The following is a 21,078-nucleotide window of genomic DNA, read 5'->3' as shown; positions in this document are numbered from 1 at the left end:
TCGTGACCCACGGATAATAGACAGATGGATGGGTACACATTCTCAAATAGTTAAACGAATCGCTTTGTGCGTAAATATCACGAGTCCTAAAGGCTCAGCAGCTATAGACATCACTGCTCGACCCTCAGGAGCGGAGGCGTTGTATTCTCTGTGTGTCTCTGTGTGTCTCGTGGTATGTTCTCTCACTCTGTGGGATTTTAGCATCATTCCAAAATCCAAAAACGAGATATACAGAGGGATGTTGATTTAACTCTCTCGAAAGGCTTGAAGCCTGCCATACGAAAGAGATACGGATAAAGAGTGTATGGTTAACTATAGGGCGAGAACAGCAGATACGCAAAAATGAGTGTCGAAATGACCCTCCGCAGAACAAAGGGATTGAAAACAAACAGAGGGATAACCTCATGTGAAGACTCCAGCTGACAGAAAATATGTCGGCGTTTAATATTTAACCCCGAGATAGATCGGCGCCTTGATGAACTTCGGTCCAAAGTTAAATACGTTTACACATACACACACACACACACACACACACACATATATATATATATATATATATATATATATATATATATATCATAGGAAACCTTTAAGGGGAACAGAACACAAAGTTAAAAAGTCTGAAAAATGTTTTTTAAGTTTCAAAAACCCATAAATTTCATAAGTTAAGTTAATTACTGCATTTGACGATGGATGGTCAATTCATGCTGAAGAACTTTAACTTGCTTTAAAATCTGCAAAAGCAACCAATAGCTACACAGTTCTCTGAAATACACTTAGTCAAAGTGGATAATTCAATGACTGCTGCAAAATAAAACAAAAGTGCCTAAACATTGCAGTTGTTGCTTACCCCCTTAGATACAGATGCATACTATGAAAAATTTTAAGGTATACCCCACCCAAATGACTGGGAAGGTAAAAAAAATTAATAATTTAAGTTGCACTCATTGCAGAACTTAGTAAATTAAGATACGATTATGGATCTTTACTGAAAACTTCGAAACAGAACTCATCAAGATTAAATCATGGATTCTTTTTAACACTACAGTTATTATTGCTATTATTATAACAAGAAGAAGAAGAAGAAGAAGAAGAAGAAAGAAATAAAGTGTAAAATAATGTTTACGTGACTTCAAAAAAGTTCTGGCAAACTATTAAATGCCATAGGATGGATAGCCAAGATGCTGCCCAGGATGTTCTCAACAATATTAAGAAAATGTTGACCTCTGTTGCAGAGAGTGGAAGCAGCACTTTGAGAAATTACTAAACATGACAAGCATGTCCTGCTCAGAGGTGGTAGTGCAGAACACAAGATTGGATTGTTTTTTTAACTTCTACTTCTAACTTTAGGTATAAGGTTTACAGTTGAATATTTCCAAAAAATGGGGTGAAGAGGATATACAGTATTTAATTTAACAAAGCACCACGTTCCTCAAAGTTCTTGTGAAAGCATAACCTAAGGAACTATGAAGGAGATTCCAGTGGTGGTTGAACCATAGACATATGAAGAGTAAAGCAGAATCCAACCTTGCCAGAAATAACAAATCAACAATTTTTGACAGGAATCTGCCAATCTCCATGTGTGTGTTGTAGACTTAGGTACTGTGCATCCTAGGAAATTTTCTGTTTGGGAAGTGGTTCAAAGGCATGAATTTCTATGGGGCAGCTGGTACATGTAATTCAGACTCTGTACTTCTCTCTGCCAAAGTTGTGTTCATATTATTAGAGCTAAGTTGAATACTTAAACTGTACAGTGCACACTGTTGAGGGTGTGTTTTTTGTTTCCTCCTGTTCATAATATTACAGGGATATCCAGAAAGAGGAGAAAAGTTAAATCTCTGCCATTGAAAGATGGTTTCTTAAATTCCTCAAGTGTCAGTGACCTCTACCACTCATTGTGCTTCTAAGCTATGGGTGATGCAATCAGAATGAGAGTTACTATCTTCCAGTCTGAAGTCATTTTTGTCTGCTGGTACTGGTGCAGATGGAACAACTAGAGCAGATAAATGCACCCTTGCAAATCCATGGAAGACATTTTAATGAGTAAGATTAGAAGGGAAAAATGAATTGACTAATGATTTAATGGAGTAAGTCATTGGAACCATGAGAATGGAAATCACAGGTATAAGCAACTGAAGTAAGACTTTTCTGCATAATCAAGAGGCTATACCTTTCCGTGATACAGCAAAGTGTATTTAATTAAAGATGGACCTGAGAGTACAGCAGCTCCTGTTGATTGAGGGAATCCAACCAAGATGGCTTAGACATTTATAGTTGTTTGGTTTGGATGCCCTCGGATGTGTATTGTTAGAGGTGTGTTTGAAATAATCCACTAGGAGGAAAACCAAAAACCAGTCACAAGACTCTCTGGATGGAATACACCAATTCGTGCTCATTACTGCTACAATAGACTCCATCTCTCCATAAACGGCTGGCATGGATAGTCAGTAACAATGAGGCCGATTTCTGTTTTGCTGTATTGTGTGAGGATTAGTATTAGAAGCCCATTGCAGTATTAATCACTTAGAAATGAATCACCAAACAGAAATTGCCCAAAGTTTATTCGGTACTCTGACATTTCAGCCTGATCCATTCTGTCAATTCTAAAGTCTAAGCTTGTTCACTTTTTTCAATTTATTTTCAGCAGCCCTAAAAGCTGTCTCAGTATTATCCTGCAGCAAACACAGGGGAGGGTAGCCTTTTACACCGCGTCAGCAGTTGATTTGTTTTGTGATTGTGACTTCAATATTCGTAAAACATTGACTTATTTTTAACTTGTGAAATCTCATAATTGGAAAGTTAACTTGGACTTTTGCTAGCATGCAAATGTTACCATAGTATGTGGTTGATAATACTCGGCAGATGTCATAAAGCCACGTTTCAAATATTATAATTCTACCTTATCACATAATACTTCACTTCTGAACCACCCTACATAAATATTGCCAACCTTTCTTATCAGTACTTCTAAAATCGATAACTTGTCAATATTAAGTCTGATTTCGATGTTCAGCTTTGATGGCGGTTTTACATAACGTAAGAGTTCCTTTAACTTTGCTGTCGACATCGAAAGCAGTTTATTTTTGCAGCTATTCATTGCGGAACCGGAGTCCTTTTAGTATCCGTTTAATACTGTTACAACCTCATCGCCATTTGTTAAAACACTACTTCAAAATCTAACTAATTTAAAACTGTTTTTGTTGAGTCCTGAAAGTAAAAATCCAAAATGTATCTAATCTCCAGCCTCGGAGACCAACCGATCCATTCAGACCACGTCTTTTAGAGCGCCGCGGAAAGCGCCTTCGGTATTTAGCGCATCTTGGAACTCCGTCACGTCATTTTTCATTTAAAAACATCACATCTTTTTTCGGTCACCTTGTTACCCCAAAAACGTCGACCGACGAAATCCAAGGGACGCAACAAGTATGGAAAAATCATATTCCTGATATCCAGCCAAAAACCCGAAAAAAGCAAGAATTTCACCACAATCTTATCTCGTTTGTGATGACAGACGATTGTGTATTAGTTCTCCGTTTGAAGTCAGTTTAAAATGTGTACGCACGTGAAAAAAAGTTTTCAAAACCTGCTTGTGCTGCGCTTTGATCAAACGACATCTAAAATGAATCTAGAAAAGACAGCGTACGAGATAGATAGATAGATAGATAGATAGATAGATAGATAGATAGATAGATAGATAGATAGATAGATAGATAGATAGATAGATAGATAGATAGCCATATTTGATGAGTCAGAACTGGAAACGTTCATTTCGCTTCTATTAAAGCATCCTATCCCACTCATTTCCTACTTCTTCTATTTGCAGCCGAGGTCTGCGCTCAGAACACATGAAGCCCCACCTCTTCCCCTGTTCCAGTTCATCCCGTGTACTTATTTGCTTCAGATCTTTCGTGTAAATCCAAATCTGGTGTATGATCTCTGTTCCCTCATCCACAAAGCACCCCACTATACTCTTCCAATCACGTCTAATTGGCTAGCACACCTTTCTCTATCCTCTGCATTGTACTGGCCGCCAACCTTGACATCTTGCCTGAAGAAGGGGCCTGAGTTGCCTCGAAAGCTTGCATATTGTAATCTTTTTAGTTAGCCAATAAAAGGTGTCATTTTGCTTGGCTTTTCTCAACATTCATAATGGCTAACACGGTACAACAACCTAGTACTACAATTGCTCTAAAAACCGTAATCACCTACACACAATTTAGAGGTGTCCAAACTCTACTGCCTGGAGACGTCATCCGATGGGACTAGGACTAGATCACCTATGTCGTCTTTGCCCTCTTAAAGTCCCTAGAACCTTCCTCCATATCTTCTGTGGTCCTAAGTGGCTGATTCCCTCCCCTTGATTCTCTCTCCCCATCTCTTTGGCTCCTCATGCTCTTTCACTCCTATGTACCTTTCTTCTCTTTCCTCGCTTCCCCTTTTGCTCTTCTTTAACGACTACAGATATGTTAAATTGATTTTAGCCTTTTGGTGGACATCTCCTGCCCCTGTCTCTCCTGCAAGATGGACATCTTTAGTTTATAATCCTTCTTGAACGTTCCGCATCTCGAATGAACAGCTCTCCCACCTCCACTATCCACAACCGGCTTCATGCTGTTCAGTTTTGAGCAGGTCCGAGGTTGCCCCTTGAGGCAGTAGTCCCTCCTTTTCACAATTCCTCGTTCATTTCTTCTCCTTACTTTGCCACGTTCTCTTGCTTGGTGTGTGTGGGTGTGCGTGCGTGCGTGCGTGTGTGTTATTTAGCCGTCTCATGTGTGCACGGGGGTGTCGGTATTGGACCTGCGTGTTTGTGGTTGTGGGTGATGTTTTTCATCTTACGTAGCCTAAAATTCAGTTACTGTGTGTGTTGGTGGGATTGTTGTTTTTCTTCTTATATAGTCCAAAATTCAGTTATTGATGGTTTCCTTTTACTAGTAGTTTTGTTTTTTGTTTTTCATTTTATTAGTAAAAATTAAATTAAAAAGTCACTGTTGAAATTTGGTAGACCTTTCTCTGTATAGACAATTCTAGACCTAAACCACGGACTATACACTGTTAGAAAGCTCCACAAAATCATATAAAACGATAGCGTGTTCTTACTCCTGAGGCATTTGTTGCTTGACTGAGAGGCTATATGGTTCGTTGATTTTACTTTCATTTAATCCCGATAAATCACCCCACATAATAATAACGTTAATGAAAATAGTCTGTAGCAAAGTGTCCGATAAATCTGTTCTAGTTTGTGGTAAGAGTCCTTACATAACAAGTTTACATTTCTATCAAAAATCTTCGATCTTTCCCAGTGGAATTTAATGCAAAAAGCAAAATGAGTAATATCTTCTCTTGGTCCCTGGTTCGGCCATCTGCGGATATATATATATATAATTTATTTTTATTTTACTTTCTTTCCAAAATCATTCTGGAGTATCGGAACTGCTCTTTGAGTCTACATCTGAACTTAAGCCCGACTGCAATTTCCATCCGTAAGACGCACAGTAGCGCACATAATTCCAACTTCCAATGCATTATTTCATGTTTCCAGCGTGCAGAAAGGCGGTGCAAAGCCCCCCTTTTCGTTCCACATCGGAATTCGGTCAGAACTTACTCTTTAAAAGAAAAACTGCATTGAACAGTAAGAAGCTACAGTATGCAGAGACATCTACAATAATGGAGAGCGAAATTTTACTTTGGATGACTTTCTTAAAAGCAATGAATACACGAGTGCACGTTGAACTTTACAGAAGCCAAGCGCATTATCATTTAAATATGCCCGGTGACATTGCGGCTGGTCACGTGAGGCTTCATAAGCGTGCTTGCGCCCCAGTATTCAAAAGCGTGCATCGATACCACCCCGCGGATTGTCCTTTTTCCCTTATGAGAGTTGGCCCTACGTGATTCGCATACTAGTGCACACGAGTTGATTCAGTTTTCTCTACTGAGATCTTTTTTTTTGGATTCGACTCAAGCACCTGAACATTCGGGATTTTTTTGTCGGGTATTAACATCCCCACACCGTTGTCATTGTAAAAAGCGTGGCCTGAGAGGATGTGCTAGCAATTTAAGCGGCGTCTACTCTGACAATATTAACGCCTATTAGTTGCACCTCACTTTTATATATAGGCTGGGAAAACTGACCCAGCAAAATGCAAAGGCGCGGGGCCAAGCAATGAGAGTAAAAATAGACTCCTTGGACTGGTCTGAAAATTCTGTCCATGCAGTCGTGGGATTGGTCTGATTGACAAGAGCATATTGATCGGACTAACAGCACATCTTTTTTTTAACGTTCAGTTTTTACTACGGGAAGACAAAGGAAGATCGGCAACCGTGTTTTGAATGGACTATTACGGGGCAGCAAAGTTAAGCCTTTGCCAAACAATTTCCACAAGAGGGAGAAGAAGAAAGAGAGGAACAGCGCGACAGTGAGGGGGAGAGAAGAAGGCGGAGGGGGGCACTTTTTCTGCTTGAAAAAGAATTCATTCACTATGATGTCGACTGAAGAAGAGTGAAGACGTCTTATTGCCAGTGTCTGATGAAAGCAACAATTAACGTTTATTACTTTTAAGTTCTTTTTCTGTAAGATTTTTTAAATTATATATATTTTTTAGATTCATATTGCTGCGAAAGGCAAATTAAGGTACGCAATTTCTTTATTAATTTTCAATTATCTTACAGAACGTGTTCTTTGAATTGCTACGATGGCATTTACTGTCTTGCGATTTAGAATTAATTCTTTTTCAATAAGTGTAGCTCCAGGTATTTAAAAGGGGTGGATGTGATTTGTTTAATAAGTACCTTTTCCTATGTCGTTGACTACAGGAGCATGGAGCAGAACTCGACTGCGGGCGGAGCAGAAGAGCCGCGCCATGAGACTTACCTACCCAGCCCGGTGAGCTGCTGCGGGTGTACTGTAATAATCCGGTCAAGAAAAAGCCTTCTTAGCCCAGAATTCCCGAACAGTCTTCCTGCACCATCCAGTAGGGTTTCTGATTCCTCTGATTTTTGTGAAGTTGCAGGGTTCATGAAATAACGCAATAGTGCTGTCCATTTCCAGTTATATGCAGAGATCTTGTTTTAGAGAAACATCATCAGCCTTCAATGTATTTCCTTTTCGATTTAAAAGCCAGATTTCAAATGTACCCTTTTTAACTTAATGATTAAAAATAAAGCCCTTACGACTGTGACAGCTCAGACCTTTGTGCTCAATTGTGCCAGCACTTCTGTAACTCCATACTCAATACCCCTAAACTGCAGAAGATCATTTTATTCATCGTCTGTCCCTACTGTTACTACTTGAAATTTTAATTCTGCAAATTGGATAATTGCACTCTCACATCAACCTTCCTCTCTTCTTTACAGTTCTACAGATTTTCGGATTCATATATTGATCAGAATGGCTACACTTCAAAGCTCTTTAACACATTTAGTTGTGGCCATGGCCTATTACTTGGTCAAAACCATTTGGTATTGTGTAGTGAGACTTAAGGCCATATGATTAAACAATGGCAGAGAGTGTTTATTTTTGCAAACATTTTAACAAATGTCAGCATGTATCTGCAGTATTATTTTATATACTTTTATCCATGTCCATGAAAAAAAACATATTTTGGCTGTTGAGTTGTTGACGGGTGTAATGACATGTTCAGGTCCCATCATGAGCTAAAGATATCACATAAGGTAAACTCTAAAAGAAATATTACTGTGGTGTTCTTGGACAGACTCACTTTTAATGGAAAGATGTTTGAAGGTGATGAGACATTCGTAGAGGGTGTGGATATACAACCTGTAGGAGAATGACAGGGAAGGCCGAATTTGAACACAGTGATGTGTGGGGGGGGTTCTGCTCCATTCCACAGTTACCGTATAACATCTAGTTAATTTCCATCTATCAATTTAACATTTTCTGTCCCCACTTTTTCCATTGCCGTCTCCTGGGTGTCTATCTTGATAGCGATTCCATAAAGCAGGTAAAAATACAGGTGGGATTCCAAGCCATTGCAGGATATGCCCACTCACATACCCACATTCACTTGTAAATCAATGAAGAACTGTCAATGAATCTAAAAAGCATGCTTTTAAAGTGCAGATATATAACTATCTCCAGACAAACTCCATGTTAACTCCACACAGACAGTGATGGGCCAAGCAGCTGATTCTTGGTCTCAGTAACCCTGTGGTAGCTGTCATTATTTTTGCTTTGTACTCCCTACTGGACATTTAATTCCTTGAAAATCAAAAGGTTGAAAACCCCACCCAAGGATGGTTGTCATTGAAAACTTTGTCATGAAAGTGTGGAGGCCTGTCATAATTGAAATATACTGTAGCACCATCAGTGAAGAATCCGAAATGAGCACTTGCACCCTTGCCCATGATGTTGACGTTGACATACTTTCTGTGCTCCTCTCACCTTGTTCTGGACCTATTAAATATGTTGCCCTGCTATTTTAGGGAGATTTGAGTCTATAGTTGTACAGGCCCGCTTACATTAATCTCTCTTTAAAGCCAATATGGAGGAAAGAGCATGTGGCATGGAACACGTGTGAGCTGCGAGTTTGGAGAGCAGGCCCTTACTTCACTGCTGCTGCTCTTTTGACGTGTATGACATTTTTATGCTTTACATTTTAGATATTTAACACCAAAGAAAATAAATCAAGCTATCGTTATGAAGTTACTTTATAGTTATTGCAGTGGTGGCAGTGCTGGTAATGGATAGAAATATATTTTGTAGCACAGTGACTGTTTTCAAAGATCAACTTAAAGAACTCCTGATTAGATCAGAGTAAATATTACATTTATATACTGCATTTATTACAGTATTTACTCGTATCCTTATGAAACTGTAATGCTAAATGTTGGAAGTATGTTGTTATTAAACGAAATTCATTCATTGTATCTTAAGTTCTTTTAATGCATTGGCTTTTAGTCGTGTGCTTTAATGGGGATCTTATGTGCTCAGTGTATTCACCTTCATTATCTAGTACAGCTAATCCTGTGCTGGCCTCAGTCATCCAGACCCAGTCCATTCTTTTTAGACGCAGTCATTAAGCTGCTTTTCTTATTATCCAGTCATCAGAGGAACTAGCAAAGAGAAACAGAAGTCAGTCAGTCCTGCAGGTCTTTTGTTTTTGCATGTACAGAGAAAAGAATATCAGGTTTACTCCAAAAGATTTGACTTCATCTGTTGTGACAGTCACTGGACTTGGAAATTATCAAGGTGGAGAGAGCTGATTATCTGGGTTACTTTCAGGAAGATATCCCAAAATAGTAAGATCAACAAAATTAAGCATACTTCTGTGTTTCTGTCAGTTTACGAAATTTATCTTGACTTAAAAGTTGTGGTCAAATAACTTCAAGAATCACTTGCTAGAATTTATTTTGTCCAGTTTTTCATTTAATTCAGCTCATGACATGAATGACATTACTTTTCTGTATCCTGTGTACAAAAACGGGAGGCCTAATTTAGATTATGCTCTTTTTTTTGCCTTATGGAGCATACAGTGTGTAGTTGTGCTTTTTATTAGATTTTATACTTTTAGAGGGGATAACATTAAAAATTTTACAAAAATTTGGCTTTTGTAGTTATTACAAATGATACAGAAAAATTCTAAAATAAAAACACCCTGGCCAAAAACATTAGTCTACAATTCAATTCAAAAATGTACTTTGAAATGAAGTGCAAGTAAACTAGACAAATATTTTAATATCAGAAGTGACAGCATTACAGATGTACAGCAACAGTAATGCTACAGTATCTAGATCTTCAGAACTCTGGATTGTATGCTATATCATTTATAAATATATATATATATGTGTTCTCAGGAGAACACAATAGAGCAAAATCAGGAGCCATCAACGGAGGAGGAATCCGACGAGGAGATGTATGAAGACAAAATGCCAAGGAAAACATGGGGAGAAGTCATGTCAGATCTGAAAATGTTTTGCTGGAATCCTGAAACAGGGGAATTTATGGGCCGATCTGCCAAAAGCTGGGGTAAGTAACAGTGCAGATTTTAATAACATGTAGAAATGTGGAAGGTGATAGTGAATGAAGGCATTTTATATTATAGACTTTCTTTATAACTGAAAAAGGCATATAATAATATGTCTGTTGCATTCTGGAGTCCCTGCACTTAGGCAATGCAAAAATCCAAAAGAAAGAGTAGTGAAAAAGTATTTATGCCTTTGTGATTTTCTTTATTATTGTATCTTTTCACTGTGACTTTAGTGAACTTTTAATAGCTGTACAGAAGTGTCTGTGCAAAGCAAAGCACAAATATTGTTTGTTGTTCAATGTAGTCATGCAGTCTTCAGATGGAATGAGGTTATCACTGTAGTGATAATTAAGATCAGCCTGATTATGGAATATTTGAAGGTCATCCACTGTATGTGTAAAAGTGCAGAGTAATAAACTCATGTAGTCAAACGCAATGGTGGTAGTGTCACATCCTGTTGTTATGTTACATACGAATCTGGGTAACTTATACCACGATAATAGATTCTTCAGTGGATTCTGTTATATAAAGAACGATTCTTCAGGTTATCTGTCCATGAGATACAGCTGTGTACTGCTAGTGCTAAACTGAACAGTAAAATGAACCAGAAGATGAATTGTAAGTCTAAATGCTGGATAAAAGGTTGTTAACCACAAAGTTAAAATAATTGTCTACAAAGATCAAAGGATAACCAAACTCGAAGTCAAAGAGGAATCGCAAAAGGTTTCAAGACCATAATTCACAAAATAACACACACAGCACTCCTTTAGTGTAAAAGGATTATTATGAGAATAAAATAATACCAGGAGATGGCAATGTGAAGCAAAAACAGTAGTCAGATGGGAAAAATATGGTCAGATTCAAAAAAGACAAATGATGAAGCATCCAAAAACAAGAGCAAAACGAGAATCAAAAAGGAATAGAAAAGCTGTAAATGAGACCTTATGCCAGGGCCTACTTGGCAAATAAACTAACTATGGTAAATTTCAAGGTCAAAACATTTTATCCACCAAGGGATAGTGTGCTGTGTTATGGCCTCCATATTTATATTGTCACAACCAGCGGCATAGCTGATGTCACGTGACACCTCCTACCGTGTCACATAAATATGGAAATGGGAAGGGACTAATATAAAACTTTTTCAAATCCAATTAAAAAATGAAGTAATTTCAAAAAGAAATTCTATGTGGTCAAAAACCATAAAATAACCCAAAACACGTGTATAAAACATTCATTTCTGAAATTATAATAATAATGGCATAATTCCCAAAGCTTAATGTGACAAGATAATTATACTCAAATGATCTCTGAAATTCTACATTTTCAATTTTAATGATGAATATATAAGAAAAAATGCATTCAAAGCAAAATTCATTTTTAACTTCACCAGCATGGTAGCAAGCTGAAGCCAGGGAGATCATTTACCAAAACAATGACCTGAGTTACAAGTAAATCGACATTCAAATAGTGGAAGAATAGGAAATGTTAAGTCCTTGTCAAAGACAATCGCTAAACATCATTGAGATATTCCAGCAGGAGCTGAAAATAGTGAGGGGTTGCTGTACAAATATTACAGAGTTGATGTATCCCTGCAAACAGAAGGGTCGGAATTCTGCAAAGCACCAAGGGACGAGTCAGTATCAATGTAGAAAGTCTGGTTGCAGTTAATTCTACTATGGTTAAAGGGTCCAAGACGGTAAACCTTTTTCACTATCCTGTAGCTTTTTAAATATGAGAGACATTTGAAAAGTTTCCGCACTTTCATATTTTCACTGGAAACAGTGAAGGTGGGAGGAGTAGTAATTGGGCATTAAAAAGTTGGTGTGATGCTGGGAAAATTGCATCGCAAAGGAAGGTGACTATGTAGAAAAGTGATGCCATTTGTTTTTGAAATTCTTAATAAATAGAGGTAAAAAAAGTGAGAAAAGTTTTTGAATGTCGTTCGTAAATCTGTACTATAAGCTATTAACATGTTATCTTGTTTGTTCACCCATAGTCTATTGTATGCAGTAAGATCTGGCTTAATTTATTCTGAAAGATGTGTAGTAATGCAAAATATCAGACAGAAGGTAAAGACTTTATACTGTGACTCTTTGATGTAGGCTGGTGGAACATGAAACTTATTGTGTTAAGTTCAGATTTGAGAAATTCTAGGGCTGAATGTAATGTAAATGTAAAGGCAAATAAACAATAATCCTCTGTAGTGCCACCCAGTAGGATATGCAAGAAAGACTTGGAGTACTGGGCTCATCAGGATGGGTTGCAGAATGAAATTTAGAGGACACATTTCTGTATTCTGTTTGCAATATTGTTGGGTTATACTTTTTAATGAATTAAAAAAAATCATACCATTTACTGTATTTTAGAGGATAACAGTTGGTTACCTCCCATATTTTTTCTGTCTATAAGAATGGATTAACATTCAGGGTTGTTATCTGCTTCCTTTCTCAATCAGGTGCAGATTCACATTGAGGTGCAGTAATGATGCATCTAACTTAATATCATATGCACTGGCCTCTTCACCACTAAGTAGATGTCTGAATGAAGTATCCATCTCACCATATGGTGTGCCCACTTTGTTCAGTTCAAGGCTGAAGGGGTAGTGGCATCACTAGGGTTAGTGTCACTCAGTGTGGTTATCAAGGCCAAAATAAGATCACCACAGGTCGTCCTTGGTTGACTTGATCGATAAAACCTCCTTAACAGAGAGGTGATCATATTTTAAACAATGCGACATGTGTGGGCCTGGCCATTTAACACAATGTTGTACTTCCCACTATTAATGTTGTGTGGACACTCATTTCATCAAGAGGAGGGGAGGTTTCCCTTGGTGATTTCATCCTGCAGACTCTTAATCATTTCCTTGATTTTCATTCCCTTTGATTATTTCAGAATGCAAACAGTCAATCATTTCAACCAACCAAGGTGGGGTGCGGTACCGCCTTGGTGATTTCAGCTTTAGACAGTTATCTGGGTGTCAAGCCATATGATAGGGTCACCCGGTGAGGTCTGTACCCCCCTAGTGATGCCACTGTACAGGGGCACAAGGCAGGACACCAGTGATGAAATATTTAGACAGCCTCAGCAAATCTAAGACTTAAGGAATAGCATTTTGGTGACTTTCTCAGAAAACGTCTCAGTGAGATATTCTGGCACTTCAGAAAGAGACGTTCTAATCGAAATATATTTTACATTAACAGAACTAATTGGCTTCTAAGTACTAAGTTAGGATTTGTAGCTGTCTAGGAACTTCATTTTATACCACAAATGGCCTTCTTCAGTTTTGAATTCTGTCTGCACTGGTGAAGTAGACCTGGAAAGGAAGTTGCTATGTTTGGTGTCTCCATGATTAAAATGACCACTGCTGTTCATTGCAGCCTCATTGTTGTTCAGTCTTTTCACATAATTCTGTACTTACTTTAAATGGATCCAAGCACTGTGATTTTATTTTTAAAGTTTATCAAACAAATGGAGTTTGTTTGGGAGCTTGCTATGTTCAAGCTGTCATTTGTTCAAACATGTTTGTGATTCATTGCAAAATGTTCTAATCAGCAATCCTGGAAGAGAGAAATAAAATTATTAGATAGATAGATAGATAGATAGATAGATAGATAGATAGATAGATAGATAGATAGATAGATAGATAGATAGATAGATAGATAGATAGATAGATAGATAGATAGATAGATAGATAGATAGATAGATAGATGTGGATTCTTCATGATTGACAGGAGTTTGCTTAGTGCCCGTCGCTCTGCCACAGATGTTAAACTGTCCAACTTTAATCCTACAATGGAGCCTGCCTTCTTAACAAGTTTGTCCAGGCGTGAGGCGTCTTTCATCTTTATGCTGCCTCCCCAGCACACCACCGCGTAGAAGAGGGCCATCGCCACAACCGTCTGGTGGAACATCTGCAGCATCTTACTGCAGATGTTGAAGGATGCCAACCTTCTCAGAAAGTATATTCTGCTCTGAGCTTTCTTACATAGAGCATCAGTATTGGCAGTCCAGTCCAATTTGTCATCCAGCTTATAATCTTACATTATTAGTCAATAAAAGAAATACTACCGGTGAAATTTGATCCATCCATTTTCAAACCTGACTTTTTCAGATCAAATTCATGGGTATTTGAAATTTATTTCAGTTGCGTGAGGTGTTATTTAAGGGCAGTGATCCTCAGATGGGTAAGCTGTCTGCCTATTAGCCACCATACCATAAGATGTCAATTTAGGAAGATGATTGCTAAGAAATGGCCCTTATGGGTGAAGGCTTATTAACTTCATCTGATCAAATGTCGACTTTGTCTTTAGAGGCACAGAATAAATTTTTTTTTCAAAAGCTTTAAAATGACGGGCAAGTCTAGAACAGAAATCTAGTCTGGAGGCAAAAGTGTTGTTTTTGGAAACAAAAGTAATATAAAATGTCCAGAAAAAAGTGACTTCTTTGGTTTTGCGCTTGCAATCAGAACGATAAGATGTTTGTGGTGACAATGCCTGTTTTCTGTTTGACCTGATTATATTGATGACTTTTATGTTGCATGACATTATTAACCAAGTTTAATTAGTAACTCTCATCCTCCTAAATGCAAATACACAATGAGAGATGAATCTCCGCTCATCCCCTAATCACATTTCCACTCATCAGTGATTCTTAATAACTGACAATGCAGGGCTCTTTTCCATACCATCGATTGAGTTAATTTTACTGCACTTTAACTTGAATCTCCATTTCATTTTCTGCATTTTTAAATTACCTTCATGTGGGTGCAGATTGTGGTAATAAAATCTATTTAAAATATGGAAAACGTTTTGCCACTTCTGTATGCTCCACTCTTTACACTGTTAACACGGTCATTTATTGTACACCAAGCAAAATGATATTTGTTTCCATCTACACTGTTTATTCATCTTCTAAAAAAGGTACAATTACACTTATTTTAATGCATATCAGTTATAACTGCGTTGTGAGGTGTTTTAGAGTTTCTATCTTTATTTTTTCAAAGAAAACTTTTAGTTTGATTGTCATTAGTGTTGCTGTGAAATGTGCCGTAAAAACTGTAGCTTAACTCTTCCTGTATTCTTCATCTTACATTCTGCTCATTCAGTCAATTTTCATTTTTTCCCAATGTATATTTTTGATGTATTTTCATAAACAGAACTTGTTTTTTTTTCTATTTGTCTTATTAAAAGAATGAGTCAAATTGTGTACAGAAATAGCCAAAAATGTTGAAGCATTTAGACAAAAATGGTGGCATGCGATGGGGACAGCAAGGCAGAGAGATGTTTGATACAGTAGGAAGTGAGAAGTGTTTAATTAGGATTCTGGAAACACGCAACCCAGAATGTGGCGAGACTCTGCTGATGATAAGAAAGACATCTCAGTGAATTATTAGGAGGCCAGGACAACTCATGTCTTATAGCATGCAACATATTGTTTTAGGCTGAACAAAAATGACCTTGTTAAATGTGACAGGAAGTCAGCACATGATCCAGGAGAAGACAAGATGGGCCTGGTCACCATTTTGAGTAAGGCAGCCAAATAACGGATGATTCTCTGAGGTGCAGGGGTGCAGTGATCACAGTCAGCAGAGGGCACTTTAGATTGGTGGCAGCAGAACTACAAATGTATTGAATATCCAGGATATGATTTCTGGCAGGGAAAATTAAGAGGTTTATTGTTCACACAAAAACAATGATCCTTTGGCCTTGAAGTCAGGAGGTGTGCTGGGGTAATGCTGGAAAGAGAGGAAAGGGAAGAAAAATGTGGATGGTGAACAGAGTGCTCTTGAAGGTGCTTTGAAAGCCTGGTAGAGCCTGGGATCAAAAGCTGTTAACATACCTAAGATGCAGAAGGGCGTGTGTTGTCTTACATTTATTTTGTACGGTTGTGCTCTCCCTTATTTATTCATGTGTTGCTCTATGGTTGAAATGCTGTGTTTGCCTGCCCTTCTTTTTAGAATTCTCATCCTTGCTCTTACTGAATATGAACTGTTAGTGAACAGCAATATTTTCAACTCCCGCCTTGTATTTTTGAATGAATTGTGTTCTGTTTTTTTTACTTGATCACCCAATATCACTCAGTTGAAATTCTGTCTGTATATTTAAACTGTTTGTTCTACTGCAAAATTCATAATTCCCAAGACTTACTGTATATGTCTTGCAAACAGCACTAGATTTTCCGTCACTACTAAATTTTTATTTTAGCCATCCCGATGCTTGTCTCCCAGGCCTTGACACACAGAAGCATCCAATAGTGTAATGTTGCCACCACCATTATTTGGAGTAGAGATGGTTTCCCAGTTTGCACTAAACACGGTGCCTTTGCACATTTTTACATTGTAATGTGTTGTGGATGGCCGGCTTCATATTCCGGCCCTCACCCCCAGGCCGCCAGGAGGAGCTCTTGTGACAGCATGGACGTGCCCCGAGTTCCAGCAGGGCATCATGGACTCTGTAGTTTTTATACCCAGCCCTGCTGGATACCTTGGGGACCACAAGGAGTCGCTGTAGGGAGGCTCATGGACTCGTATATGCCCTATAACCCGGAAGTACGTCATAATCCCGTGACAGGAAGAAACGACGTGCTTCCGGGGTGAAGATAAGGACTATTTACCCTGACCCGGAAGGAATAAGGACTTGTGGACTGTTGGGCAGGAACACCTCCGGGTCAGGGAGAATAAAAGACTGTGGGAGCTCCCAGACGGCGAGCTGAGCTGGGTGGTAGGAGGGCAATGCGTCTGGGAGTTGGAGGATTGTTATTGATTTATTATTTTAATATTATATTTATTTATGAGTAGTTTGGAGTGGAGGGCGCTTGGTGCACATAATTATTATAATAAAAATATTAATTGTAGCACTTTTACCTGGTGTTTGGCGTGGTACCTGAGGGTTCAAGGGAGCGAGAGCGCCCCCTACTGCGACAGATGTTATACAACTTTGAATCACAGTAGATTTATTGTGGAATTTTTGGCACAGATCAGCAGAAAAAGACAGATCTCTGGGAAGTGGTCTAAATTAATTACAAATATAAAATAAAACAATCAATCACGTAAGTATTGACCCCTTTAATTTGACACAAGTAAATCATCACTGGTGCAGACTTAGAAAATGGTAAAATTAAAAAAAATGGAGATCACTTGTCTGGAGTTGAGGGTTTTCGATTGACTGTGGTCTAAATGCACCTGTATGTGGAAGGTCCAACATGTAGTGAGTCAGTATGGTGGGCTAAACTACGGATTAAAGACAAAAGAACACACCAAGCAAATCTGTGAAAAGGTGATAGAAAAGCACAAGTCAGTGGTTGGAGACAAGAAAATTCACTGAATATTTCTTGGCATCCAGCTAAATTGACCATTAAGAAATGGAATCAGTTTGGCCCAGCTGTCATTCTGCTAAACACTGAGTGATCATGCAAGAAGAAGACCCGTAAAGGAGGCAACCAAGAGACTTTTGATAACTCTGAAGTAGTTAAAAGCTACAGTGGATGACACAGTAGAAATTGTGCCGACTTTTGCAGCTCTGTGTGAGAGTGACAAAGAGAATGTGACTGTTAAACAAATGCAAATGTTCCTGAAGGTCAGCTGGAAGAAGGTTGTATGGTCTAATGAGGCCAAAATGGAGCGTTTGAGCTCTTAGGCATGTACAGACACTGCATATTATCAAAAACACATTATCTCCACCGTGAAGCATGGTGGTGACAGCATCATGCTCTGGAAATGCTTCTCCACCCCAAGGCCCAGGTAGGTTTTTGAAGGTAGAGTGGAAGAGGAATACAGCAAAATACAGGGGAAATCCCATAATGCAGTCTGAAAGAAACTGGCACCTTGGAAGAAGTTTTGTTTGGCCAAAGCCAAAGGTATACAAGAATGGCTGATAAACAATAATCGTAACATCCTGGAGTGGCTGAGATAGAGTCCAGATCACAATTCAATCGAGTATTTGTGGCTGGACTTGAAAAAGGCTTTTTACTCAGGATCACAGTGGACTCTGACAGCAGTTTTACCAAAGAGAATAAGGAAAGACTGCAGTGTCCAGGTGTGCAAAGCTGCTAGGGACACCTGTGCATACACACTCAAGGCTGCCATGGCCGCCAAAGGTGCATCAACTATATTTCACTTTAAGAGGAGAATCCCTATGCAATAAATTATTTTGTAAATAATTAAGACCACTTTGCAGAGATCTGTTTTTACTTTTGATATTGAAGTGTCTTTTTCTGTTGATCAGTGACAAAAAGGCCAAATTAAATCCACTGCAATTCAAAATTGCACAATAAAGTGTATAAGCTTCCAAGATGGGGAATACTTTTTATAAGCATTGTATACATAATAGTAATACTACCACTGTCACATGTACAGAGTACAGTGAAACTCTAACTTGCATGTCTGACCAACATGCATCAGGATGACAAACAAGAAGGTATTGAAATGGATTACGTAATTACTAGAAAACACACATCAGCTCACACGGCATACCCTCCATCTAGACATTTTTCAGTCAAGTAAATAAATAAATGGGGAGGGAAGTACTCTCATTCTTAGCCTTAAGGCCAAAGGTCACTTTGTGGTCTTCAGATCGTAATCATGGCCCGTTGTCTTAGTACGTTTTTCAACAGCTGTTTTAGTTTTGCCACTCCTTCGTGACACTCAGATTAGTAAAATGCCTCAAGCTTTAATCCATGCTGTGGAAAATTGTGAAAAGTGGGGAAGAAAGTCCAAGGGGAGGAACATTTTTACACCCATTATATTTGAACCCAGTTTTAATTTCTATGATGTTTTTAGATTGATGCTTTTTCATCTTGGATATGAGTGCTCACTTTTATAATACACATCATGTTGTAATGATAAACATAGTGAGGGAAAAAGTTCCTTCAAGTAAGGTATTATTTACCTTTCACCAGAAAACTTTACCGTGTAAAGCAAAATATCCATCCTCCTACTTTTATGACCTACTTAATTTAATGCAGGATTGAAAGGAGCTGTAGCTGATTTTAGCAACAGTTGTTATTATTTCCTAACACCGTGAGTTTTTGTATTGGCTTTAGCAAATTAAAAGTAATTGCATGCCTTTAAAGCTTACTAAATAACAACAGAGAGTAAATGGTGTGCCCTTCTAGTAACCCTTCAGCTTTTAAATGAGTCTGCCAGCAGCATCAAGTATTGACCACCTGTTAAGCAACCACGCATGGTTTGGCTGAGAGAATAACAGGATTATAACTCCATTGGTATCTAGCAGTCCTGTTGACTGGCCGGTCCTCTTGTCAATGAGTAGATTATGACAATTAAAATCTTTCTCATCACACAGTCAGAAAACAAAGGGACCCGGGCTTTGACTTACAGTCTTTTAAATTTCTTATTTTCTCTACTTTGAGCACTAATTTAGTTAAGCACACTATTTAATGTTTGAGTGAAGAACCCCACATTAGTAATCATTTTTCTTATCTATTAAAAATACAGTATATTGGCTAAAGCATTTCAGCCAGTGGGTCCCCTGCTGATTCATGAACTTTTAACTTCCTCTTAAATGGCTACCCTTTGCTTCTTGTCTAGAAGAATCCATCTGTCTCCATAATCATCCTTATTTTTTCTGACCTGTATGCCATGTGCTTAAGACTGCAGAGTCAGAATGTAACGTTGAAGCAGTGGACACATTCACCTAATGGGGCGCCAATGTGCCCGGTAACAGCTGTTAAGTATGTAGGAATGTCGGGATAAAAACAGGCTATTCAGTGCCGAATTTGCTGTGGATTTCCAAATAAAAACACCCACTAGGTGCTATTTTCAATTATACAGTTGGTTCCTCTTTTAATATACATATTCATTGTGTGACAGTTCTGCTTAAACAGCTCCGTGTGCTTATTGGAAAATTCATTTTGAAGTGAAACGTTGAATCTATGTCACTAATTTCCTTTACAATTTCGAACACTTTGCTCTGTTATCCTTAGTGTTGGGAATTTTGTCTTTGTTAATGTTTTTCCTGTTTCCCTGGCTGTTTAGGTATGAATTTGCACTTGTTGTGATGTGAGATTTTGCATATAAGTTAATAAATATTTTGTATGTCTTTATTTGTAATTTAGACAAAACTAAGTTAGGAAAGTGAATTTTATGGCAGAGTTGGGGGAAGTGCTTGAAACAAATGTTTCTCTGCTAGAGTCTTTCTCATCCCCCACACAAAGCCAGGTTGCCTAACTGCCAAACTTTACTTCAACAAAGGGTTTTGGGGGGTGGCAGGTGTTAAGATGTTCTATTCCCCCATTGGTCTGATGTATGGCTGTTTGGAATTGGCTTGTGTCAGAAGCCTTTAAGTACCATGATGCCCTATTGGCTGTAGGGGTTGGACAGAACATCTATAAAGTTTGCTTGGTTAACCTCACTCTCTCTCTTACTAACATCTGATGAAGGAGCATCTCTCTCTCTTACCAAACTGATGAACTGAAAGGACAACACAGCTCGGAAGCCATATTGAAACAGGCATGTGGCCTGTTCTGAAGAAAGCTGACCACAAATGATGCCTTAACTAGAGACATTAAGTAACAAACAAGCCCGTGTACCACCTGAAACTACACATCACCATTTAATCAGGTTGTATGGTTGCCAATATTCAAATGTACTTTGTATTTTGTTATTATTTATGAATATTATCAATAATACATTGTTTAAATTATAACTTCACTTCTGCTTGTCTTTTACTACACCTAATTGCCTGAGGCTATAGATGTAGGAGGGTTAGGTGGGGAGAAGTTATCTCTTATATATATTTCTCTTCTGGTTCGTCCTGCCTCCACTTCAAAACCGGTCCCGCCCACACACAGCCAACATGGCATTTCTCGATTCCTATTCGTCCTCTTCCACAGATAACTCAACCTCCATACTGTTTTAAAATACACGGGCAAATGTATCACCAAATCTCTCCACTATACGCTACTCTCACCTCGGAGTACTGCATCCTCCAACCATCCTTCTACTGATACCAGCATAGTTGAGACATCCCCACCCACAATTACAACAGCGCAGGTGAGCAGAGAGCTGAGGAGACTTCGTGCCAGCAAAGCAGCGGGTCCAGATGGAGTATTGCCACGACTACTGAAGGCCTGTGCG

At 38.5% G+C, this 21,078-nt stretch overlaps 1 protein-coding gene across 1 annotated transcript in view; it reads left to right on the top strand.

Annotated features, from left to right (window-relative positions):
• Nucleotides 1-5,975: 5,975 nt before the first annotated feature.
• Nucleotides 5,976-21,078, top strand: part of atp1b4 (ATPase Na+/K+ transporting subunit beta 4) — a 63,518-nt gene continuing 48,415 nt past the window's right edge. The window contains exons 1-3 of the mRNA XM_039766075.1: nucleotides 5,976-6,631; nucleotides 6,814-6,883; nucleotides 9,814-9,985. Of these exons, the coding sequence (XP_039622009.1) occupies nucleotides 6,818-6,883; nucleotides 9,814-9,985 (238 nt within the window). The 5' untranslated portion in view covers nucleotides 5,976-6,631; nucleotides 6,814-6,817. The remainder of the gene's footprint in view (nucleotides 6,632-6,813; nucleotides 6,884-9,813; nucleotides 9,986-21,078) is intronic.

This window comes from Polypterus senegalus, chromosome 10 (assembly GCF_016835505.1).
Source record: "Polypterus senegalus isolate Bchr_013 chromosome 10, ASM1683550v1, whole genome shotgun sequence".
NCBI classification, from domain to species: domain Eukaryota; kingdom Metazoa; phylum Chordata; class Cladistia; order Polypteriformes; family Polypteridae; genus Polypterus; species Polypterus senegalus.
The sequence above is the reverse complement of the archived record's forward strand: the minus strand, read 5'-3'. Positions and strand labels throughout refer to the sequence as shown.